At 53.3% G+C, this 19,429-nt stretch overlaps 1 protein-coding gene across 2 annotated transcripts; it reads left to right on the top strand.

Annotated features, from left to right (window-relative positions):
- The first annotated feature begins 230 nt into the window (after positions 1–230).
- Positions 231–15,049, top strand: GMEB2 (glucocorticoid modulatory element binding protein 2). Of its 2 annotated transcripts, none has more exons than XM_057366068.1 (10): positions 231–1,003; positions 2,060–2,227; positions 6,618–6,715; positions 7,374–7,504; positions 8,946–9,049; positions 10,313–10,470; positions 11,674–11,745; positions 12,286–12,423; positions 12,951–13,073; positions 13,249–15,049. In XM_057366068.1, exons 2-10 carry the CDS (start codon positions 2,097–2,099, stop codon positions 13,893–13,895), a joined length of 1,602 nt encoding a protein of 533 aa, XP_057222051.1. In that variant the 5' UTR covers positions 231–1,003; positions 2,060–2,096; the 3' UTR covers positions 13,896–15,049. The 2 variants fall into 2 exon arrangements, with proteins under 2 accessions (XP_057222051.1, XP_057222052.1); XM_057366069.1 differs by having other exon boundaries at positions 232–1,003; positions 7,377–7,504.
- The last annotated feature ends 4,380 nt before the right edge of the window (positions 15,050–19,429 follow it).

Genomic DNA, 19,429 nt, shown 5'->3' with positions numbered 1-19,429 from the left:
ACACGACGGCGACACTCGGGGCACCCCCTGCCCGCCCGCCGCCCCCTGCCCGCCTCGGCGCCGGGAGCTCCCCGTGAGACCCTCCCCGGGCAGCCTCCCCGTGCAGCGCCCACCCCACCGTGCACCCCACTGTGCACATCTCCCCACAACGTGCAGCCGCAGCCCCCCCGGGCACCCCCTCTCCGTGTCCCCATGTGCTTCACTTCGTGTTCCCCCCCTCCCCACCTCCGTGAAGCCACTCTACACCCTCTTGCAGCTTCCCTACCACCTCTTCCGGGCAGCCCCCCACCCATGCACAGCCCCACCGTGTGTACCCCCCACCCCCGTGCAGCTGCAGTCCCCCGGTGCCCCCCTCTCTGTGTAGCCCCTCCACCCGTGCTGCCTGTGCTGCTCTCCATCTCCCCTCTCCATGTACCCATGTGTACCCTCTTGCACTCCCACGACCCCCCACCCTGTGCACCTCTGTTCAACCCCCCTGAAGCCCCCCTCCCTATACATCCTTTCTCTCTGCACTCTCTTGGAGCCCCTCCTTCCTGTCTAAGTACCTCTCTCCATCCACACTGCATCCCACTCTCTTCACCAGCTTGCTGGCTGTCCCCAGTGCAGTCTCCCAGGTCTCTGCTGTCCTGATGCTGCACCCCAAAAATCTCTCTCCCAACTATGCAATGCTTTTCTTCCTTTTATATATTTTCCCCACTTCAGTCTAAATCTTTCCAACAACGCTTGGTGCACTCTTAGCACCCTGCAAGTTGCACCAGGAAGGACATGCATGGACACCCTGACCCCTGGTAGAGCTGGGATCCCCCTCGTTCCTCTCCACTGCCCCACTCCTGATGTGGTTTTAGCCACTTTTTAGATTACTTATGTTTTCAGCCCAGTTTTTCTCCATTCATTACTGGTTCTTGCCCAGAGGCATCTGAGCAACACACGTGGACTTCAATCCCGTGATGCAGGGCAGGATGTCCGGAGCATCCTGAAACTGGGTACTGGCCCAGGGACCATTGTGAGTGATGCTGTTACTGTGGGAGGGGTTTTACCCCAAAAGGAARGACAAGGGTAGGGATGGGGTGACAACAAAAATTGGGGTGGTTGAACTGAATGCAGCTGAGCATCTGTGCTGCTGCAAAAACTGAAGTGCTTCTGCTGGTGGCTTTGTGCTGGGCTGGCATGGAGGGTCTGGTCTGCCTTGGATAGACCCTGTGGGCTCTGTGGAGGTGAAGATCAGCTCATGGTGTCCCTGTGGGTCGAGTTTTCACAGAGTATGTCACAGTGGACATGCTGGGTCAGTGCTCTGCTCCAGCCATGGCCTGGGGAAGTGGCAGGAGCCAAGTGGCATCTCTGCTGTGCTCTGTGCCACTGCCTGGAGTACAGAGGAGGTTYTGGAGATGCTCTGAGGGCTGGAGCACTTCTGCCGTGGAGATGGGCTGAGGGAGCTGGAGAAGAGGAAAGAAGGCTCTGAAGAGACCTCAGAGCCCCTTTCAGTTCCTAAAGGGGCTCCAAAAGCTAGAGAGGGAGTGCTGTATTGCATCTATTGCTGATTTATTAGAAATGCACACTTTGAAATAGTTTCCAGATGTCACTGTTTCTGCGGGCTTGACGTGCTTTTTTAATTTGATGGTTTTTTTTCCTGTGTGACTTTGGAGGAGGGAAGAGTCCCTGTTTTACTGTGGAGGAGACAGTGACAAGCTCCTCCAACAGTGTGAAATCGTGAGATAGTTTGAAATACATTTGGAAATGCACCTTCAGACTGAGTATCTTCATAGAGTTTGTGTTGGATGCCAGGAACGCTTTTTTTTGCACCTCTTTCACACTCTGCCCTTCACCCCAGTGCCACCCATGCCCATTATTCCCACCCAGYCTGAAGAGCATGTGTTGGGTTGAGCTTCCCCTCATCCCTCCCCCTGGGATGGAGCATTTGKGGATGAGGAAATCATCACTCCTTATAAGTGTGAGGTCCCTGCAGTCCCTTCTCTTTGCTCCCACCACACCAATTATCCTTCCATACCTAAGTTCAGCAGGGAGATCTTTTGACACAGAGCTTCCCCTCATTCCTCCACAGGCAGCTGGTGCCCGAGGGCTCTCCCGCTCCTGCTGCGATGGCGACGCCGGACGTCAGCGTCCACATGGAGGAGGTGGTGGTGGTGACCACGCCGGATGGTGCAGTGGATGGTGGTGGCATGGAGGAGGTGAAAACAGTGCTGGTCACCACCAACCTGTCCCAGCACGGGTAAGAAATGGGTCAGTRCATTCTGAGGAGGTGTGCTGGAAACCCTCCCACACGTGGCTCTAGTCAGCCAGGCTGGGATTTGATTCCCCACTGCTTCCTCCTGCATCACTGCTCACTATGGGGACCTCAGTGGTGTCTGGGGTGTGTCTGGTTCCTCCTTAAAGCTTCCCTGACCCTGGGACCATACYCAGGGCTCTGCAGCTCTGAGCAGAAGTGGCTTTCCTTCTTTTGAGGAGGAAAAAAACCACAACCCGGAATACATTTTTGTGAGTGCATGTGGATGTTGGAGTGGACACAAATCCGGTTGAAACAGGACACCAGTAGCTAAATCAGTGTTTTTCTGCTATTTATTTTATAATGGCTTTGTTAAGCTCTGAAGTCTAAGAGAGGAATCTGTCCATATCAGGTTGAGGGTGGTGCAACTGAACCTGATGTGGGGAGGTTTGGGGTTGTTTTTTTGACCGAGCTCTGCAGGAACYTCCACTGCCAGCAACAGGAGTGAGAGAGGTGTCTTTGAAACCTTGCAGGCCTGAATGGAGAGACACTGCTCAAAAAACCAGAGTGAACATATCTGATTGGTAAAGTGCTGCAGCTTTGCGTAGTTTCTTCCTTTTTTGTTGGCGTTTCAGGTTTGGGGCTGCTCTTTGATCAAGCCTGGTCTTTTCGGTGGCAGATTGGCMGTGACCAAAGAGTCTGGCTGGTACCTTGAAGGCCCCTGAGGCAATGAGCTATTTGCTTTATTTCTCTATGGTTTTTTGGGTGGGACAGAGCCCAGAGCCATTTTTGTGCCTTGTTCTTTTAGTGGGCAGAAAATCCAGGTTCACACCTGGAGCTGGAACTGGGCAGGTTTGTCTGAAATAAGTGGGTGTTCAGTGGCTGTTTATTGCTCTCCACAAGATGTTTGCCTCCTTTTCTCAAATATGTCTTTGTGTCAGTGCCCTGGGGCTTTGGGCAGGGCAGAAGGTGACAGGATTTGTTTCAGTCTGGGTGCCATTAGCCCTGTGCTGCTCCAACTGAGATAAAGCCCATTAACAGATAAATTTTTGTTACAGAATGGGCAGGGACAGACAGAGGTAAGGGCTGTTTGTTGATGCTGGGATGGGCAGGATCTGCCCTGCTCTTCCTCCACAAGCTGGATCTGTGAGTGTTTCCAAGAACCTTTTCAATTCCCAAAAGATCAGTTATGGTGGCGAAGAAGGGTTCTGCTCGTCTTGCTTTCTGTCCCATAGAGATTCCCGTGTCTCCCTCTGAGGGGAAGCAGCCAGGTGTGACACTCGGGATGTGGCTGCTCTCAGATGCAGAATGGTTCCTGGTTGTAATGTGGCTCTGAGCCTCTACAGACTCATGTGCAGCATTGTGGTGTTGTCTCGGAAAATGATCACACCAGASACTGGCTCAATCGGTTGGTTTCCTTTCACTCTTAGTTCCCTACCTGTTTTTCTTTGGAAACCTTTTCTCACCCTCCCAGTGTCCCCTGGATTGTCAGGAGCAGGACAGCTCCATGCAGCACAGAGAGGAATGCTTTCATTTAATCGCAGCTATGAGCAGAGATGCCTTGGCAGATATGAAGAGATTCCCTGAGAGTTTTCCATGCATCTTGCTGGAGGAGGGCCTCTGGACATGCTCTTTRTTCCCCTCTGCTTGGGGATGGTGGTGGGTCAATGGAAAGGATGTGGATTTTGGGGTCACAGAGTAAAACCTGCCTGCCTCCCCTCGCTGAGCAAGGCAGTAGGGCTGGTGGGGGCTGGCAGCACAAGGCACCCACGGTCTCTGTGTGGCTTTGGATAATTGCCTTCACCAGGCTCTGCTCTTCCTGCAGCAATGCCACAGTGGTCCTGGCTCTGCAGCTCCAGCTGGCGTCAGGAGAGCAGCTGCAGGCACAGGCTGGGGTCCCTTTGTGTTGGCTCAGTCACCACTCACACGGGGAGCTTTCAACTTGCCTTATGTGGCACTGAAACCAAGCTCAGCTTGGGGGTTGGTGCCTTTTTCTAGTGCTCATCTGGGTATGGGTTTGCTATTAAAAAAACCTTCTATACAACCAATTGTTAAGAGCTTAATTAGTTCATGTGTTCTTAAGGAGAAGGCTGAGGGAAATGGAAAAATAACAAYGAGCAAGAAGCTTTTCTCTTTGGTCTGCAATAGGATGGGATCTGTGCTTGTATTTCTGATCAGCATCCCCAGCACAAGGTTCTGAGGGAGACTTTTCTCTCTCAAGTTTCCAGGCAAGGCAGGAGCAGAAAAGAAAGGAGATGCCAGCCCACTGAGTTATCTGCACGTGCTTTCTTCTCTTCCTTCCATCTGGTTTATGGRTCCTCCTGGGGAGGAAGATGAGAACCATCCTCCCCTGCCTTCGTCATGGCAACTGGCAAAGGCAGGACCAGCTGGGGGGCTGCACTGCTGGGACTTGGAAGGTGTTTGTGTTTTCTCTTGCATCTGCCTCAGTCTGTTTCCCTGGAATGGGATGGGAGAAAAATGTAGAGACACTCGCCTTTTTTGTGGTTTTCTCTCCCCCACATGTCCATGGCAGATGCAGATTTCAGTTGCTCGATTTTTTCATACAAGCTGGGAGTTGGTTTGTTTGTTTTCCTCTGGAGGTTTAAGGCGTAGGCTGGATTATTCCTCCCCATCCAGTTGTGCCTTTTGGTCATTTTTTGGAGTGGTGCAAATGCGATGGACTCCTGGARGAAGCTCTGAAAGGCGCTGACTTTCTGCTGGGGGGTTTCTTCTGGGGGTAAGTTGGTGGAGGTTCTTGATCTGGAGGAAGGTCAGGGTCAGGGCTGTGGGGTGCTGGGCTTTTCATGCACCCTGCTGAGATCATTCTGCTGGTTTTTCACCAGGAGAAATGCAAGAACCTAGCAGCAAACTGATGAAAATGAACTGAATTCTTCTGTCACACTGCCACTTCTGTAATAACCACCTGTGTGCAAATGCCTTAGCTCAGAATTTACCTTTTTGAGTCCTTTCACGTTACCTTCCCCACACCAGAGGAGGGCTGGTGGTCACTGTAAGCTGCAGAGGCAGCATGATGTCCATTCCCKTCTGTCACACAGGAGCTGTCCCCCTCTCCTCTGGAGCAGCATCTCCAAGTCACTCACCTGGTGAGGCCGAGCTGCTGCCTACACTGTTCCTTATCTCTGTGCTGCTCCCCACAGGTACCTGCCCTGCAGCTGCCGAGGGGAGGGATGCTTTGAAGCTGCAGTTCCACCCTGGAGCTGTGTGTTAGGAGCCCAGAATGGAAAAACCAGTTGCTCTTGAATTTCCTTGTCCCTGTGGCACCGCGGGTGTAATATGAGGTTGCCAGTGAGTCACTAGGACTGTCTTTCAATTTACCCATGGTATCAAACTGAGGGAGGTTTCAGGTTTATTTTCTCTGTRCAGTCTTTCTAGGGAGTTTAAATGYCACAGTATGTGAAAAGCTAATTKTATTTCTCCCCCTGCCCCTTCAGGTCAAGCTTTCTGCAGCAGCTAGCTTCAGTAACAACACCAAAAGCACATCTTATGGTGGGATCCATAAGGGCACCAATGTGGGCTCCTTCTGTCCCTCCCTTCAGGACTTCACTCCAAAGCCAAAGGGCTGAGGAGCATGTCTGAAATCACAGCTAGAAGTGCCTGTTCCCTTTAAATGGGCACCGATGCCCCTTGGAGAGCCTTGGGGCTCCATATTGTCACAGTGAGAGCTGGGATGGGAGAACAGCGAGGGAGTGCTGCTGTGCAGGACCCACTGTGCAACTCAGGCAAAGCACCCTGAGAAGATGGAGATCTCAGTGCAGGGACAATGGAAGCAGTAGGATAGYCAGCTATTGATGAATATCATGGATATATCAAGTTTTAAGAGGCTCAGAGACTGGATTGCAAGTGTTTATAGCTCATGTTATGTTATCTCTGCTCACAGATCTGGTGTTGGGGTTTGTCCAACTCTTTTATGGTGTCTCTGTGGCTCCGTGAGGTCGTGCTCCCCAGAGCATCCTGCATTCCAGGGGATTCAGCCAGTCCATTGCCCAGACAGCAGCAGCGTGTTTCACACATGTTTTTCCTGGGGAAATCTSAGACAAAGCTGCCAAAGGTTGGCAGTGACTTCTGAGCAAGGGGCTGTGCTGACTGCATCCCTCCATGCCAGCTCTCCAGCACGGGCTGGGCTGGAGGCAGATCCACAGGGATTAAAGGGGAGGCCAGAGAGAGCTGGCCAGGCTGCTGACAGGGGCCTGCCTGCTGTGTGGCTCTTAATCTCCACATGGAAAAACAGAGCTGAGCCTCCCAAACCCAGAGCTGACTCTTAGCTCTTGTGGGAAAATGTGATCCAAGGGACATCTGAGGCAATGTCTCCACAGGGCATCGGGTGTGGGGGTGGCACGGCCACATGGCTTAAGAATGCATCTGCCTCTCTTCCCAGTGGTGACATCAATGAAGACACTCTGGAGACTGAAAATGCAGCTGCTGCAGCTGCTGCTGCTTTCACAGCCTCTACACACCTGAAGGAAGCAGTTCTAGGTAGGTCAGCTCCTTCCACAGCCCCTTGGTGCCATCTCCTCCACCCCAGTGAGCCGCAGTCCTGTGCTGGTGCTGGGTGGGACAGTTCCAGCACTGTTGTGCAGAGCTGCTGGCATTTTGGGGATGTTCCCCAGTGGCCCTGGGGATGCTCTCCCAGCRGTACCAGGAATGTTTCTCAGGATCCAGGGGGGCTTGGTGACCAGCAGGGAGCTGGCGGCAGCTGGCTGGGCTGCTGCTGCCCTCTCCTGGTCCGGGATGAGTCCCTGTGTCCAGCCAGCCCTGGCTCTTGCTACGGGGATGASACTTTTGCAGCAACTTGCTGGCTTTGCTTGCAAAGTAGAAGTGAATTTAGGGAGCCAAGATTGTGACCATCTGGGGTGGAGTTGTTTTAAAGCCGGTTTTACTTTAAAACCAAGGGTGACTTCACCCAATAGCATCATCCCTTTCATTTTTATCAAGAATTGTTGRCTTCTCATATTCTCTCTGCTCAACAGCAGCTGGATTGGCGTAAATCTGCCTGAGCTGTTTTGCCTGTTTTTTTGGTTTTTTTTTTTGTGAGTTCCAAAACTTTATCACTGCATGTGTGCCTTGGGCATGTGCATCAGGGGCTGTTTCTCATGTTTCTCTTTGATCTGTCCCTTCCTCTGATCCCTGTGAGAAGTGAAGATGGCTGAAGATGAGGACAGTTTGGAGGCAGAGATTGTCTACCCCATTACCTGCGGGGACAGCAAAGCCAACCTCATCTGGAGGAAGTTTGTGTGCCCTGGAATYAATGTGAAGTGTGTGCAGGTGAGAACAGAGGGCCATTCACTGGACTTGTATTACCCCTTGCCCACATTGTGAGCTCAYCTGGCTTGTCCTGGCTCTGGTGAGCTTTGGTCAGCTGCTTTGCATTAGAATCATGTCRTGGTGGGAAAGGAGGACATTTTCCTGGTGCTGGGGTACCTGATATTTGTTTTTACCAAGGTGAACAGTTCTGGCTGGAGAGGTGGTGGCTCAGTTTAAGGTGTTGTTGGAAAGTTTCTGGGCCCTTGCCAAAGAAATTTGGGCACTTGTGTCTGCTAAGTTGGAAAGTTGATAGCTTGAAGAAAGTATTGACTGGGGACCTACTGAAGAGTAGCTGCTGTGTTCTGGGTAACTCATTAAAATTTGCATGAGTTCAGAAACACGCCATGAGTGAGTCATTGCTGGCAATTGCACGCAGCCTAAGCAATACCCTGCTGAAGGAGAGTCTTCTTGGGTTCCCAAAGGATGGTCCTTGCCCTTCCCAGGAGAGRTGGCCTGCTCTATCCCTGTGGCAGAGGGTAGATGCTGCTGCAGGTAATGCTGCTGCCACCTAAAGTCTGTCCTCTGCACTGAAGCCCTTGTCCTTGTCCAGAGAAGCAGTTTCTCAGCGCTGAATTGTGCTATGTTGATCAACATGGACATGGAAAAGAGGAGGCCTGGATTTGGGAAATCCTTTGAAATGGGCTGTAAGGCAGCTCCCTTACAGAATTGCGTGGTTCATGGTTGGACTCGAGTAYATTGGAGGTTTTCTCCACCCTTAGTGATTCTGTAATTCTATGATCCTGCAGGTTGCTGTTAGGTCAGCACGTGGGTTCAGGCACGGCTGGGTGTGTAGGGCAATAAAAGAAARGGAAAGAGTTGTCACAGCATGTGCCAGCTCCCTGAAGCTGGTTTTCAGTAGCAGTGGGTGTGCACTGCCAGAGAGGCCAGAGGTTCCCTGATACCACTGGTTGGGCTTGGGAGCAGGAGGTCAAAGACCAAATGGACTTATTCCCTTTCCCCTATGGGGTGTAATGTGCCCCTGGACCCAAGTGTTACCAGTGCAGCCCAGCTTTCACCGAGTCCATAGTTTGGGAGTGTGAGCAGCTCCCTGCTGTTAATGATAGTTTGCACAAGCTATGRGTGTGTTTTCCCAGCTCTCCTGCCTGAGCTGGGCACTTCCAAACTCACATACCCCGGAACCCTTGACTTGGAGCAGCTGTTAATTCACCAGCCATGCCAGCAGTGTTTGTCTTTAATCTGTTTAACGTGGGCAGTGTCCTCTGGGGTGGGGAGTGCCTGTCAGCCATCTGTTTTGGTGGTGTTGAGTGGCACGTGGAGGCTGCACTGCAGCCACTGCTGGGCACCTGGAAACGCCACCAGGCTCCGGCTGAACCCTGCTCACAGTGCACCTTTGGCTTGTTTATGGCTTGTGGCACTGATGTTGTACCCCTGCCTTTTGCAGTTTGATGATCACCTAATCAGCCCCAAGGAGTTTGTTCACCTGGCAGGCAAGTCGACCTTGAAGGATTGGAAGCGGGCGATCCGGATGAACGGGATCATGCTCCGGTTAGTCCCTTCCTTGTATCTCTGGACACTTCTCTCTGGGGGATTGTGGTGGGGTGGAACAGAGCGTTTGGAATGGTTATTTTGCTGCTGAGGGAACTAGCAAACCACTAAACATTTGTCTTAATGACAGCCTGGCCCCAAATGTGGTGTGTCCAATGGCTTTGTTCTGTCCYTGTGCCTAGGGAATAATTTGGGGCAAGAAATATTTCTCTGGTCTTTTCAGGACTTGAGCCACACTCAGTTTCCAGCTGATGCAAGGACATTGGAAATTTTAGTGGCCATTGGTGGTTAGGCCATGCTGCCTGTGGATTCTCAGCATGACCCACCAAATGAAATCAGTCTGGTCATCACTAATGCTCTGGTAGCAGCACTTCTGCTTGACATCACTTTTAAATAAATCCTTGCAAAAAAAACCCCAAACTTCTTTATTGCAAGCATTTCTCTTCTCTAGTCTTAACTACAGTAATTCAATTCTTCTATGGTCCTCCTGAACACCAGCCTGAGATTGTGATTTAATTAAAGTCTGTCTCTGCCTTTGGGCAGGATAAAAAAAAAATCACCTCTTTCCTCAGGATCTGTCAGCGGTTTTGTGCTCTTTTCACAGGGTGACATTGCCTTTCCCTGTATTCTTCTGCTTCAATGCAGGCATCTCCCATATTCCTTTTAAGCAGCTTTTACTCCACGTAAATTTTGCATAATAGGCTTAGGATTTGTCATGGCAGGGCTTTGAGTGGGGAGGGGGAAAATTCAGGAGGAATGTCTGAAAGCAAACCTAGCAACTCATGGGAGCAAATCTCGGGAAGCTCAGGTGGTTGTTGACCAGCAAGGCCTGAGGATGCTTTGGAGAACATTCTTGGATGAGAAGGTCCCCTGTGCTGGTGTTGCCATCCTCTTTGCTTGAGATGAGAGACCTGATTTTGGTTTATTAAGTAAGGTTATGCCCTGTCTCTTTTTGAGCTGTAGAGTCAAAAAGGGAAGGAGGAGGCTCCCTGCAGTCTCACCCAGGGCTGGTACTCCAGCTGACCCTTTGGCTGGAAGCTGCAGCTGCAGAGGGATGTGCTGGTGCAACCACATAGGGGCTCTCTCTTCCCCTTTCTCAAGAAATAAGTTAATTAGTCCCAGTAAGGGCTCCTGTTGGCTCTGCTTGCTCTCCTGGCTTTTTGGGACTCAGAAGTTTGGGGTAAAGGCTGCCAGGAGCTGCATYTCAATAGCTTTTCACTCTTGTTKATGTACCTGTCCTTGTGCTTGCTCYCTGTCTTTCAGGAAGATCATGGACTCAGGAGAGCTGGATTTCTATCAGCACACAAAGGTCTGTTCCAACACCTGCCGGAGCACCAAAATTGACCTGACTGGAGCCAGGGTGTCCCTGACCAGCCAGACATCGACAGAGTACATCCCTCTGACTCCTGCCTCTGCTGATGGTACGTGCAGCTATTCCTCACCCTCAGCAGGGCCTTTGACGCATCAAAGCACATGAGTGCCACACAGCCAAGGTCCCTGTGGCTGCTCCATCCCTGGAAGTGTCCAAGGTCAGGGTGGACAGCACTGGCAGCAATCTGGTCTAGTGGAAGGTGTCCCTGCCCATGGCAGGGGGTTGGAATTAGATGAGTTTTGAGGTCCCTTCCAGCTCAAACCATTCTCTGATGTTCTAAATTTGACCTATAATTACAGGCAACTGTTTCATTGGAAAGCTTTCTAATTTTGAAGTACTTCTATATTTAATTCCTTTTGCTCCTGAGCATTGAGAACAGCCCCCAAAGTGCCCCACACCCCATGCTCCTGCTGGTGCCTGTGGGACAGGATAAGCCCCTCAGACAGCTCTGCAGAGCACCCATCCACCACATCCTGGTATTCTGGTGGGGAAGCTGTTTCTAATGCAYAGTGCTGCCTGCTCCAARCCCTCCTGTTAAACATGAACTCACYGATGTGAGACACTTCCTATGATGCTGGGCTGTGCTGGAATAACCAGAGCCCTGAGTGCTGCAGAATAAAGGAGCACAGGGACTGGATTTAATGGCTGCAACTGAGCATTCCAAATGCTCTGCACAGCTCTGTGGGGCTCTGGCCAGATTCCCATCCATCCCGCTCCTGTGCACGGCATGAATGACGCCTGTTCCCCGGCTCTATGGTAACAAGACTGCTGAGATTTGGCAGAGCTGGAGGGAAGGAGGGATGCCCCCTGCATCCCTGTGCATTTGGGGACTGCTCTCCACTTGGAGGCTTTAGAAACCCTCCAGACAAGCAGTGGCTGGGTAAAAAAGGGCTGCCAAAAAAAAATCAGACTCTAAATCTGACTTTTGCTCTGAGTGGTGTTGGTTCACAGGGGAGAATGGAAGGGAAATGCTGCTCTCTGGCATGTGTTCCTGTGCTGCAAAGGTTGCAGGAGTAATCCCTGGGGATTGCACTCCAATGTAGAAAAATAAGTACAGCTGTCACAGCAACCACTTGGGTGTCTCTGTTCAGCATTGAGAGCTGCATTCAAACAGATGTGATCCTGTGCAATATAAAGGAGAAGTCACAGGAATGCAGCAAGGGAGTGCTTCCCTTGGAAACAGCCTGTGAAAATACAGGGAAAAATCAGGACTTGGGAATTTTTTTCTCTTCTTTTTTCCTATTGGTTGCAGTGAACGGATCCCCAGCTACAATAACCATAGAAACATGCGAGGATGCCAGCGATTGGAGCACGAGCATTGGAGGTATGGCCTGGGATCCCGCAGGGCTTGCTGGGTGGAGGACGTGGGGAAAGAGGGAAGCAGCAGGGTAAGGAGCAGGAAGGACTGTCTTACCAGAGCAGCCTTGCATGAGCCTCCACTGGGATTATTCCTTTGATGCTTATGGAATTGCACTGTCTTATGTCCCACCAGYGTGCAGGCAGGCTGCAGCAGCCTTGGGATGGAGCTGTTTCCAAGCACTAAGATGTAAAAGCCAGGGCCAAATGTGGCTTTAGGGGAAAAAAAAAAATCTATCAGAGGGGTCATGAAATCATTCTCCTTGCTGTGCACTGAGCAATGGACTTTGCTGGAGCGAAGTGTCATGTTGGTGTGGGTCAAGGGTGGGAAGCATGTGTCCTCCTTTGGGTCCATGCTTTGGGTGGGCTTTGCCCCCAGGCCCCTGACCTTGGCAGGTCTGGCAGGATTGCACCCCTGCAGGTCTATCCTCAGGGAACACACAACAGATTATTAACATTAAACCCTGCCAAGGATTTTGAGGTTCTGCCTTGCTTTCTCTTTCTCCAGATGACACCTTTGCTTTTTGGCAAGGTCTGAAGGACACTGGTCTCCTGGAAGAAGTGATTAATGAGTTCCACCAGGAGTTGGTGGAGACCATGAAGGGCTTGCAGCAGCGAGCACAGGATCCCCCACTGCAGCTYGGGGGTAAGGACCTGGACACACGTGGTCAGTCATCTTAGGAGAGCGACTTGTGGATTTGTTTATCCTTAGGAATATCTGGATGGCACGATGGGGACATAGCTCATCATAAAAAAATCTCATTTCTGGCTGCTTCCTAAGCAGGCTGCTCTTGGGGATGCTTCAGGTGACCCAAGTTCTCCAATTCYGTGTGCCTGGGGCTTCCTCTCTGCTGGCTCTGGGTCTGGACAAGTGCTTGGCTGGGGAGCTGAGGTRGAATTTAGGCCATTGGAATAACGATGCAGCAAGCAGCTACTGTGCCAGCAGATTTCTTATCACCCCTGCTAGGCAGGAGAGGACTGTTTATACACTGGTGACCTGCTGCCCTTTCTCATGGCTTCTGCCTTCTCCTCTTCCCCAACCTCTTGTGTTACCCTCTGGCAGATTTTGGCTGTCTCAGCTGGCCSTGTTTGTTGTCACGTGGCTTTTGCCAAGCTGCAAATAGTTTGTGCAGGGATTTTGCTTCCTCAAAGTTTCTGTGTCTTGTTTTTAAGATGCTGTTTTACTCAACAACGTAGTCCAGAACTTTGGGATGCTGGATCTGGTCAAGAAGGTTCTGGCCAGCCACAAGTGCCAGATGGATCGCTCGAGGGAGCAGTACACACGGGATTTGGCAGGTACGCCCTGGACACACTGGTTGGCACCAGGCATCACTGCCAGTGCCCTTTTAGGCTAGGAATGTGGGGTTTGCATTAAAGCTGGTATTTGCTGAACCAGCCACACCAGGCATTGCCACAGGCCCTGGGAAGCTTGTCCAGGATCCAGGCTGAGCCAAGCCTCCTCTCTCTGCAGCTCTGGAGCAGCAGTGTGACGAGCACCGCAAGCGAGCAAAAGAGCTGAAACACAAATCGCAGCATCTCAACAACGTCCTGATGACCCTCACACCCGTTTCTGTTCCCACACCTCTGAAACGCCCCAGACTGACCAGGGCCACCTCTGGACCAGCTGCCATCACGTCCCAAGTGCTGTCCCAGCCGGCGCAGCTCGCYGTCACCCCCGGCGTGCCGGTCTCCCAGATTGCCAACCTCCCTCTCGGCAAAGTGGTCTCAGCCCTCCCGCCTTCAGTGCTGGGGAAGAGCCCAGCCCAGCCACCCGCTGCCAGCTCCCCAGCCTCCCCTCTGCTGGGGGGGTACACGGTGCTGGCCTCTGCCGGCTCCACCTTCCCCAGCACGGTGGAGATCCACCCGGACGCTTCCAACCTGACGGTGCTGAGCACRGCCGCGGTCCAGGACGGCAGCACGGTGGTGAAGGTGGTGAGCCCCTTCCAGCTCCTGACGCTGCCAGGACTTGGCACGACCATCCAGAATGTGACACAAATAGCTCCCAGTGGGAGCACAGTCGTGACTGTCCCGTCTAGTGCCGCTGAGGCCACCGGGGAYGAGCACGCTGCCGCCGCCATCGAGGTGACTGCAGTGGCTGATGAGGCGGAGCAGAAGTGAGAGGGGGGACTTGCCTGGAGGGACGCTGGCCGTGCCACTCTGGGGGGAACTGCCTCTTCTCTGGCTGCRCTGTGGGACGAGGAGCGGTGTCAGGAGGGGCACGGGCTAACAAGACTCAGAGCAGCTYGTGTCTGAGCAAGGAAGCTCAGGTCAGAGGGAAGGAGGGGGGAGGAAGGATGACCAGAGAAGGGAAAGGCAGAAATGCCCTGCCTTGTTTGGAGGAGGGAAGAAAGAAAGAGTTTATTTTTCTATAAAGCTTTCCTCCCCTGTTCTCTTGGAATAGTTTTCCTGCTCTGGGTYGTCAGCTCAGCCTCGTTGGCAGACACAGCTGGAGCAGTATCCATTGGAGAAGTGAGCAGGAGCAAGAAGAAGGCGGCAGCAAAAGGAAGCTGCTGAGGGGTCTGGTGTGCAGGGAGCTGGCTGCTCCCCATCCGTAGGGGCTGCAGGAGCAGAGAGGGATGCCAAGAGCAGGAATTCCATGGATGTGTGCGATCACTGACGCCAGGAAGGGCTCTGGCAGCGTAGGCACAGGTGCCGGGAGGTTGGGTTTTGTGTGTGACATTGGCTTTGGGTGGCAGAAAAAGTGGGAGCTGTTGCAACAGTGGTCGTGGTGGCCCAGGTCTGCTGGGGAAGGAGTGGGAAGAGGAAAACTCAGAGGGCTGGGTGAGAAGAGCTGTGACTTCTGAGGATTTTGGGTCTTTTTCTAGTTTTCTCAAAAAAAAAAATTCCATTTTTGGGGATTTTTTTTAAGCCAACAGTGATTTTTAAGCAAAGCCCTGGTTGGGAAGCTCATTCTGCATGGCAGAGCCATGCTGCGGAGCGTACAGAGCTGAACCCCACAGCCACRCTCCAAGGAGCTCACACTTCCTCACGAGGGGGRACCCTGCTGTCCCCAGTCCCCAGCACCCCATGGGAGCTGCCATTCCCTCCCTGCTGGGTTCAAGCAGCTGTTCTGTAAGGGGTGCTCGACCCCCAGTTCTCCTTCAGCCACCCCACTCRCTGTGACTGATCAGGTCCCAGCCCTGGGCCTGTGTGTCTCGTGCTGGCTCTGGCTGGAAGGAGTCGGGTGCTTGGAGTGTTGGGGTTTCTCCAAACTTGATCTGGCAACAGCAACAACAACAGGTCACTTTATTGAGCTAATAAATATTTTTTTTGAAGAATGTTGCTGGTTTAATGTGTTTTCTGTGTCCCGGCGTGACAGCTGGGGTTGTGAAATGGGGCTAAGGCAGGACAGGAACACACTTTCTTAAATCTAAATGTACGTGTCCTCTGTGCTCCCTCTGGCCGTGGGTGTGCAAGGAGCCTGAAATGCAGCTCCAAAGTCTGATTGTCCGTGCACAGCCTGGCTGCACCCAGTGCTGATAACCACCAGTCCCTAACCTAYGTTTAGGACAGCTCTGACACGTAATCAGGAAGAAAAGTGATCTATTCCTCTGAATTAGATTTTGTTTCGTTTTTGCCGAGACTGAGCTGGGGCTGCACTTGAGGAGGAGGAGCCCTGTCTTATCAGAGACTTTTCCCTCCCAGCTGGCTGCTGCTAAGATATCACCTTCATATCTCTGTACTTGGGACAGCAGTAGCGTGTCAAACCGAGAACATATAAAGGGTTGTGATCACCCTGAGCYGCCTTTTGCCTCTCCAGCGTGAGCAGCAGTACCGAGCCACACCTGAGGTGTATTTCCAGCCCAAATTCCCCCAGTCCTGTGCTGTGACGGTGAGTGAAGATTCYTCTGTGCCACAAGGGCACTTTCCCCAGCAGTGCTGGGGCTGGAAAGCTGTGGTGCCTTTGCCCAGCCTTGGAGAGCTGTGGGCTGATGATCCTGCTCCAGCCATCTCTGCTTTGGACAAACTCATCCAGGTTATCCGGGGGCTGTTGGAGAGGRAATGTCCAGATAGAAAGGGGACAGRTGRAGAGACCTCTTAGCTCCTCTTTAAGGGTATTGGAGGGGTGGCATCGGAGCATGGGGTGGGACGGATTTGTGTCAGCTCTGTGTTGGTGTGGTGCAGCGGTGGGCAGCGAGAGCAGAGCAGGCAGGAGGCAGCAGTTCTTTGGCTCCGTGCACCTTTACCTGCCCTGAAGACTGTAGATCACCTCACCGGCAAAGCATTCCCAGCGTGGGTGTACTTTGCCCTGCAAAGCAGCTCTTCCTCGAGATGTAAACAGCCTCTCCAAGCAATAAAAGCTCTGCAGGCAGATTTGGGCTGGTGAAATCCTCCCCTCCCTTTGCAGCAGCTCTTGGGGCAGCCAGTCATGGGGGTGCCGATGGGGCAGCCCTGTGTCCCTCCAGAGGCCGCCTGGGATGTTCAGGGATGCCCCGGTGATGTGCTCCTCTCCTGGGGTGGCTGTGCAGCTCCCGAGGGTGCCGCGRTGCTTCCCCGCCCTGCCGAGGGCAGCTGAGGGCTTGCAGAGTCAGCAGCTCGTGGTAGGATGAGGGCTGCGAAGGAAAAGCAAAGAAGGGAAGTTGTCTGCAGTTGTATACAGAGATTATCAGTGTCTGGATGAGTGGCCTTGGGCTGGATGCGGCSGTGGGGCATTGAGCAAGATGCCCTGGCCGGGGGGGAAGTCCCTTGTGAGTGAGGCGGTAGATCTTGGTCCAGCAGCCCTGTTTTCAGCAGGGTGGTAAAGAATTGTTCATGGAGAGCACGCCCCACCTGTGGATCACTCTGCCAACCGCGCTGAGAACCGGGGTGCTGCAGGGGGACCCCCCAAGCCCTCCATCACAGCGAGCTCCCAGGGCTGCGGTGGGTATTGTGCACCCCACGAATGGGAAATTGTAGTGGATTCCACTGCTCAACTTGCTCTGTGAGCCTGGGGTCGTCTCTGGGCAGGGCTGGGGTTCTTAGCACCCACTCTACCAGCCTGGAGCTGCTGGTACTGSCTTCCTGGGGTCCCTTGGGTGCTCCCCTTTCCTCCCGTGGGGAGCCCGGGGTTGCTCCTCTCACAGCCGAGCGCGGAGCACTCGCACCCAGAGACAGAATTACATAAGGGCTGAGGATGACTCATGCCAAGTTCTTGGTTTCCCCTGAATTGTGTGGCGATGGAGACTCAGCCACTCGCATTTTCTCCTCCAGGTATCCACAGGAGCAGACTGCAATACCTGGGAAAGAGCAAAGGCTCCCTATTCCCAAGCATCTCAGAGTCGCCTTGCCATGGTTCTGCCTGTGAGGTGCTATAGAGGGGAGGGCTGTGACAAATCACCAATTCCTCACTCTCTGCGTCCCTTTGCATGTTAGGGCTGTTACCGGGACAGGAGATGCTCCAACATCCATGCGGGAAGGCTCTCCCAGCTCCCAGCAACTTCCTCGGACAAGTGCGGGGTGTGCAGGCACAAAGGGAGGCGTGTCTGGCGCTGGGCCGGTGAACAGGAGCGGTGGTTTCCTGGGGAAACCGCTCCGTGCCTGTCGGCCGTGTCGCCGCAGGAATGGAAACCGAAACTCAGGGCTTTCGACTTAGTGTTTGTTAGTCTAAAATCGGCAAATCCTGGGTTTCGGCTCTCCCCCGCCCTAATGCTGTGGATGTGGTGACGCAGCTTTGCCTCCTCCCTGCTCCAACGGTGGTTTCCTGTGCTCTGCTGCCAGCGATGGAGGGACAGCAGAGCCGGCTGCTCCCTGGGCTGCCCTGCTGCTTCTGGCTCCTTGTTGTGTGTTGAGCAGAGCCGGAAGTTTTATGTAACAGAGTGAGAGCTGTTTGCTTCTTTTTCTGGAGGGGAAATATCCCACCTGTAAAATCAGTGAAACCTCCRGTTATCCCACCTGTGAAACCGGAGTGAAAACTCAGTGCCAAGGCTGCTCTGCCTGGGTGAGCTGGGCACTGCCTGTCCTGGCTCAGGCATCTCAGGGGAGTAGTTCCAGCTATTTTGTTTGTTTTTCCCTGCTGTCTGATGCTGTCACAGASAGCTTTGCTGTGGTTTAGAGTCAGGGCTGCAAAGAGGATGACTCCTGCCCAMAGGCAGTACAAAGTGGGGATGCACTCCACCACCATGGAACACTCTGATACCAGGGCTGAGCCTGGCTTGGTCACCCATTCCCAGGCGGGTATGGGGCCCGGGTGCTGCCAAACCTTAACAGTTCCCATGGCAGCTGCAAGGACAAGGCTGGGAAGCCCTTTGCTGGCTGGGAACACTGAGCATGGAGTCTCCATGGGGTCAGCTCCTGCTGTGGGGCTGAGCCACCCCCTGCTCCTCACTGACAGAACACAGAGTGCATGGAGCCTGGCAGCTGTTCAGGTGGCCATCCCACCACAGGTCCTGCAGTGACCTGGTGGTTTTGCTGCCCAGGATGCCTGGTTTCCACAGCCACCCAAGTGCTCTGGTGGGATCCATCCAGTGCCCTCTGTTCCGCAGAGTCCATTCAGCACCCACTGCTCCAGTGGGATCCATTCAGCACCCACAGGCCTGGGCTTGGTGGCAAAACCCTTTGTTGGCTCCCCAGGTTGCTGCTGGATGGGAGCAGGGTGAGAGCTCCCCCTGAGCCACCCAAAGGCTGTGACTGCACAAGCAGGAAGGTCAAAAACATTATTTCCCTTCCTCCTTCCACTTGTGTTGACAAACATGCCAGAAACCGGTCTCTGCCACTCCTTCCTCCCTGCTCCACGGCCGGCGTGCCCCATAGGCTGGTTCTCAGTGTTTCCTCCTCCCATTTGCTTTGAGGAAAAACTTTCCTTTTGTCGCTAAGGCTGGCTTTGTRTTGAGGTGGCACCACCAAGCACGACGTGCCCATCAATCGATGGAAGAGTTGAACAGCGTTGCTGTCAGCAGGGAGACTTTGCCACTGGTGCATGCGTTTTTTTACAGCCACTTGTAGCTAGAGGTGTGTTAATTTYCCCTGGTTGTTTCCAGGGCTTGCAGCTGGCTTCTGGTATGAAGATAATTCCATTAAGGGGGAATGCTGAGGACAGCACCTGCTTTACAGGTCAGGGCTTTCTGAAACCTTGTGTCCAGGCTGGTAAGATGTGGCTGCTGTGGTGGGTTCCTGGGGCTGGGGCGCTGAGAGGAACTTCCTGGGATTTTGCTTGGGTGCGTGTGTTTTGGGGACAAATTGGGTTGCGGGGTTTTGTTGGTTATGTGCACATTACCCGCAAATTTGCCCCGTCACCAAACCGCACGGGGGGGAGAGCACCGTGTGTGCTGGGATGAGGTGCTGAGCTGCTGAGGGATGGGTTTGATGAGGCACGAAGGGGATGAGAAGGGGCTGCACAGCCCTGGTGCTGAGGATCCCCTGCCCCTCGGTGCTGAGCATCAGGTGATGGTGCTGCTGTGGTTACCCGTGCCCACAAAATGGGGTGCGGGGTCYTGACCCCCGGCTGTCGGTGCTGCCYCACCAAAACCGATGCAAATGAGACTCTGCTGCTGCCGGGGGTGGATTTGGGGTTTGGGTTTGTTTTTGGCTCGAGGCTGAGCTCTGCAGCGGGTGCACCGCGCCAGGCGGGGAATCGAACGGAAAACGAAAGTGATGATGAACAGAAAGGAAAGCAGCACTCTGCCCCCTACCCCCGCCCCACCCCGAGCCCCCTTAAAAACGATGCTGTCGGGGGA

The sequence above is a fragment of the Malurus melanocephalus genome, unplaced genomic scaffold, assembly GCF_030028575.1.
Source record: "Malurus melanocephalus ecotype Western Australia unplaced genomic scaffold, MMel_1.1 scaffold_59, whole genome shotgun sequence".
In the NCBI taxonomy this organism is placed as follows: Eukaryota; Metazoa; Chordata; class Aves; order Passeriformes; family Maluridae; genus Malurus; species Malurus melanocephalus.
Note: the sequence above shows the minus strand (reverse complement) of the source record. Positions and strands in the feature narration are given on the sequence as shown.